General features: G+C 43.0%; 1 protein-coding gene across 1 annotated transcript in view; it reads left to right on the top strand.

The window, feature by feature from the left end:
- The window catches only part of ino80 (INO80 complex ATPase subunit), a 28,071-nt gene that overhangs the window by 6,680 nt on the left and 15,497 nt on the right, over positions 1-5,894 (top strand). Inside the window, 3 exon segments of the mRNA XM_024140789.2 lie at positions 939-1,061; positions 1,294-1,499; positions 3,975-3,988. Of these exon segments, the coding sequence (XP_023996557.1) occupies positions 939-1,061; positions 1,294-1,499; positions 3,975-3,988 (343 nt within the window).

Genomic DNA, 5,894 nt, shown 5'->3' with positions numbered 1-5,894 from the left:
AGAGACGGCCCACACCACGCCATGCATGCCATGTCGACATACACAACATAGGTGATTACTGACTATATCAGACCACATCTTCATCTTATCCTAGACCAAAAGTCACTCGATGCACACCAACTCACTATGTACAACATGTGCTCGCCGTTTGTGATGGATTGAACTGAACAGTATGATATCCTGTAGCCAGACGTATAGAAGACTTCTGTTTTAGCATCACACCCGCTCGTGGCTCTATGACTTACCATTGAGGCTTCCCACCATTTTTAAATAGTCAACGGCGTAGGAGATTCCTTATAGGGTTGGAGATCACAATGGATCAGAGCTTGCCTGAGAAAGAAGGGTAATGGAGGAGTGCAACCACTATTGAAACCAATGTGACATTTTTGGGGGCAGTACCTAGTTAGAGGTGGCTAGGAAGGCAGTAGCATGTAGCCTAAGCCGGTTAGAGGCAGTAGCCACTGGTTAGAGGCAGTAGCCCAGTGGTTAGAGGCAGGTAAGCCCAGTGTTAGAGGCAGGTAAGCCCAGGGTTAGAGGCAGGTAGCCCAGTGGTTAAGGCAGTAGCCCAGGAGTAGGGCTGTGTAAGGCAGGTAGCCATGGGTAGTAGGCAGGTACCCAGTGGTTAGAGGCAGGTACCTAGTGCGGTAGAGGGCGAGTAGGCCCTAGTGGTAGAGGCAGGCTAGAATCTCGCTCTACATACAAGACGTGGTTCAGGACTTCCAGCCCTGCAGGGGGTGGTATATCACCAATATTAGCATTAGACTTTATTWTTCAAACATCAAAAGAAGGAGAAAATTGACTACATTTTAAAATGGCAATAACCATAAATGGCGCTGCCCATGTGGTCACAGTCACCACAAAGACACAGATACAAACTTGACATCTCTATACATCTGCTCCTCTAAATGCCAGTTTGTAACCCCCTTCCTCCTCCTCTCAGCTGCAGCAGTACCAGTACTATAGTACGGGACTSCTCTCCTCCCAGGACCCTTTCTATGAACAACAGCGCCACCTGCTGGGCCCCAAGAAGAAGAAGATCAAGGAGGAGAAGAAATTCAAGGGTAAGAAACGCAGTTTATTTASTTATTTATAATTGTCTTTCTTTGCATTGTTTGAATGTGTCTTTTTATGGATGATTGTGCCCACAAACCTATTTGATTTTTTTTTGTTCTAGAGGGAATCGTATAGATTTTTAATATTGCTACTAGTGAACAGGTTTACTTGCGTCCTGGAAAATGTCACATTGGGTTTCCAATAATGGATGTACCTGTCCATATTCCCTTCTCCTCTCAGGCAAGTTAAAGAAGGGCAAGAGGAAAAAGAAGAGAGGGGAGGGAGAGTTCTCAGGCGAGGGGCGGCCGCATGTCACCAAGATCTTCGCCAAGTTTTCCCATGACGCCCCTCTTCCCATGTTGAAGAAGAAACACCTGACCGTAGAGCAGCTGAACGCACGACGACGCAAAGTCTGGCTCACCATCGCCAAGAAGGAGTGCCCCAAGGTACGCTGGGTCGTGTAGTCTGAGAGGTCTACAGAGGTCAGAATGATAACTGTAGGAGTGGATGTAGGTCTTTGTAAATCTGTGAGTTGTTGTTGTGAGCTGTCCTCAGGGTCCGTATCCATACAGCGTCTCAGAGTAGGAGTGCTGATCTGGGATCAGTTTCCATCATAATGAATAGTATTATATGGACAGATCCTAGATCAGAATCAACAGGATTATATGGACAGATCCTAGATCAGAATCAATAGTAGTATATATGGACAGATCCTAATCAGAATCAACAGGATTATATGGACAGATTAGATCGAATCAATAGTATTATATGGACAGATCCTAGATCAGAATCAACAGGATTATATGGACAGATCCTAGATCAGAATCAATAGATTTATGGACAGATCTATAATCAAGGATTATATGGACAGATCCTAGATCAGTAATCAAGGATTATATGGACAGATCCTAGATCAGAATCAATAGGATTATATGGACAGATCCTAGATCAGAATCAATAGGATTATATGGACAGATCCTAGATCAGAATCAATAGATTATATGGACAGATCCTAGATCAGAATCAATAGGATTTATGGACAGATCCTAGATCAGAATCAATAGGATTAATATGGACAGTCCTAGATCAGACTCAATAGGTTATATGGACAGATCTAGATCAGATCAATAGATTATATGGACAGATCCTAGATCAGCTCAATAGATATGGACAGATCCTAGATCAGATCAATAGTTATATGGACAGATCCTAGATCAGAATCAATAAGTTATATGGACAGATCCTAGATCAGACTCAATGGATTATATGGCAGATCCTAGATCAGAATCAATAGGTTTATATGGACAGATCCTAAGATCAGCATCAATAGAATTATATGGACAGATCCTAGATCAGAAACAATAGGATTATATGGACAGATCCTAGATCAGAAAATAGGATTATATGGACAGATCCTAGATCAGAATCAATAGGATTATATGGACAGATCCTAGATCAGAATCAATAGGATTATATGGACAGATCTAGATCAGAATCAATAGGATTATATGGAAGATCCTAGATCCGAATCAACAGGATTATATGGACAGATCCTAGATCCGAATCACAGGATTATATGACAGATCCTAGTGCCTCCCGAGTGGCGCTGCGGGTCTAATGCACTGCATCTCGGTGCTTGAGTCATCACTACAGACCTTGGGTTCGATCGGCGGTGTTGCGAGTCCCATAAGGCGGTGCCAATTGGCCCCAGCATCGTCCGGGTGGCCGTCATGTAATAAGAATTGGTTCTTAGAACTGACCTTGCCTAGATCAGATAGAATGATGCCTAGTTAAATAAAGGTTAAATAAAAACTTGAATCTGAGATCAGTACTTGCACTCTTGAAGCTGTTTTGTGGATAGCTGGCCCTGATCCGTAATCTGGGCGGACTAACTTTGATACTGTTAGAGATGTGAATGGGTATCGAAGTAATGATTCCATGTGAATGGGGTTTGAAGTAATGTATTCATGTGAATGGGTATGAGGTAATGTATTCATGTGAATGGGTTGAGTAAGTATTCATGTGAAGGGTATTAAGTAATGTATTCACTCGTAGGGTATGAAGTTAATATAGTTCATTGTGAATGGGTTTTGAGTAATGTAGTCATAGTGATGGGTATGAAGTAAGGTAGTTCCATGTGGTGAATGGGTTTTGAAGTAATGTATTCATGTGAATGGGTATCGAAGTAATGTATTCATCGTAATGGGTTATGAGGTAATGTATTCATGTGAATGGGTATGAGGTAATGCTATTCATGTGAATGGGTATGAAGTAATGTATTCATGTGAATGGTATGAGTAATGTAGTCATGTGAATGGGTATGAAAGTAATGTATTCATGTGAATGGGTATGAAGTAATTGATTCTCGTGAATGGGTATGAAGTATGTAGTCATGTGAATGGGTTTTTGAGTAATTGTACGTCTGTGATGGGTAGGAGGTATATGTAATTCATCGTTGAATGTGGTATGAAGTAATGTATCTGTGATGGGTATGAGGTAATGTTATTATGTGAATGGGTATAGAGTAATGTAGTATGTGAATGGGTATGAGGTAATGTATTATGTGAATGGGTATGAAGTAATGTAGTCATCGTGAAGGGTTTGAAGTGAATGCTAATTGCATTGTGAATGGGTATGAAGTAATGTATTCATGTGAATGGGTTTGAGTAATGTATTCATGTGAATGGGTTTGAAGTAATGTAGTCATGTGAATGGGTATGAGGTAATGTATTCATGTGAATGGTAATGAGTATGTATTCATAGTGAATGGGTATGAAGTAATGTAGTCTGTGTGGGTATGAGGTCTGTTTCATAGTGAATGGGTATGAAGTATGCTGTAGTCATGTGAACTGGTTTGAAAGTAATGTAGTCCGTGTGAATGGGTTGCAGTAATCGTATTCATCATGCATAATCTTTCTTAGGCATTCAAGCAAAAGCATCAGCCAAGAAACTTGTCCTTACGCAATGCCAAAAGGTAAAAGTTTTTACGCCGTTTCCTGACCTATTAAAAAGCCGGTGTCTGTGATGTATAGATGTTGAAGAGTATCCCTGTGTAAGTGTGCTCTGTGATTTACCTGAGACAAATCTGTGTGTCGTTTTTCTGTTGCTTCAAACTAAATGCCTGTATGTTTTTCTGTTTTCTCTGTGTGTGTTTGTGTTTCGTCTCCAGCTGGCCCACCAGTGTATGCGTGAGGTGCGAAGGGCAGCCATCCAGCCAGAAAGAACTGTAAAGAAACCTCTCCCGGGCCAGGAGGCTGACCAAGGAGATGACGCTTTATGGAAGAAATATGAAGAAGGTGGAGAAGGAACACAGGAAGAGAGCCGAGAAGGAGGCTCTGGAGCAACGCAAACTGGACGAGGAGATGAGAGAGGTGAGACCACACTGCTCTACCACGTCAGGAACATGAACGAGTTGCCTTCCTGCCGTATAATGCTCTGATGTAAACACTGCTCTAGCCACGTCAGGAACATGACGAGTTAACTTCCTGCGTATAATGCTTGATGTAACACACTGCTACACCACGTCAGGAACATGACGATTACCTTCCTGCCGTATAATGCTCTGATGTAACACACTGCTCTAACCACGTCAGGAACATGACGAGTTCCTTCCTGCGTATAATGCTCTGATGTAACACGCTGCTCTACCACGTCAGGAACATGGCGAGTTACCTTCCTGCCGTATAATGCTCTGATGTAACAACGCTGCTCTAACACGTCAGGAAACATGACGAGTTACCTTCCTGCCGTATAATGCTCTGATGTAAAAACACTGTTCTACCCCGACTCGGAACATACGAGTTAAACCTTTCCTGCCGTATAATGCTCTGATGTAAAACACCTGCTCTAGCACGTCAGAACATGACGGTTACTTCCTGCCATATAATGCTCTGATGTAACACACTGCTCTGCCACGTCAGGAACATGGCGAGTTACCTTCCTGTCGTATAATGCTTCTGATGTAACACATGCTCTACCACGTCAGGAAGATGACGAGTTACCTTCCTGCGTACTAAATGCTCTGATGTAACGATCCGATTCTACTTGCACTGTGGTTAGCTGAATCCGGTGTGTTACATGAAAGTTGGAGTAAAAGCCTGCAGCATGCAGAAGCCTCTCCAGTATGGGTTGGTCACCCGCCTCCACCCACACGTAAACAAGCGGTCTAGGATCAGATTAAGAATGAAGATCAGATTAAAAACAGATCAAAACAAATGATAAACACTCAGCACATGTCCGAAGGATTAATGCTACTCTATTCTTCTCTCTCTCTTCTCGTGTCTCTCTGTCTCTCTTCTGTCTCTCTCTCTGTCTCTCTCTCTGTGCTCTCTCTGTTCTCCTCTTCTCTGTCTCTCTTTCTCGTCTGTCTCTTCTGTTGCTTTCCCCATCCCTGCTTTCTCTCTGCCAGGCGAAGCGTCAGCAGCGGCAAGCTGAACTTCCTGATACCAGACAGAGCTGTAGCTCACTCATGGGGGCAAGGGTTCTGGGGAGGAGGATGGGGGGAGAGGGAGGAACATTCTCAACAAGCTGGACAACCACCAACTCTCACAGGAGATGGAACATGCGGGGGAGGTTTGACAGTCACGCTGGATCAGGAGAGGACTGGTAATGGTTGTTCTTTTTGTTTAAATCAATCTAAACATATTCGGGTTATTTCATTCTTTAATCTCAACAGCCTAATCCAATCGTGATTGGAGGAACATGCACCCATTTCTAGTGCGCGTGTACCGTGTTTTGATTGATTGTACTTCTCCGATAGTGAATACGTACAGTCTCAGGCCTTTGAGGAACTGCTAAAGAGCTCGAGAATACACTGAGGCAGAGTAATAAGTAATAAGTAC

Source organism: Salvelinus sp. IW2-2015, unplaced genomic scaffold (genome assembly GCF_002910315.2).
Source record: "Salvelinus sp. IW2-2015 unplaced genomic scaffold, ASM291031v2 Un_scaffold2278, whole genome shotgun sequence".
NCBI lineage: Eukaryota > Metazoa > Chordata > Actinopteri > Salmoniformes > Salmonidae > Salvelinus > Salvelinus sp. IW2-2015.
This window is presented reverse-complemented; position numbering and strand designations above follow the sequence as displayed.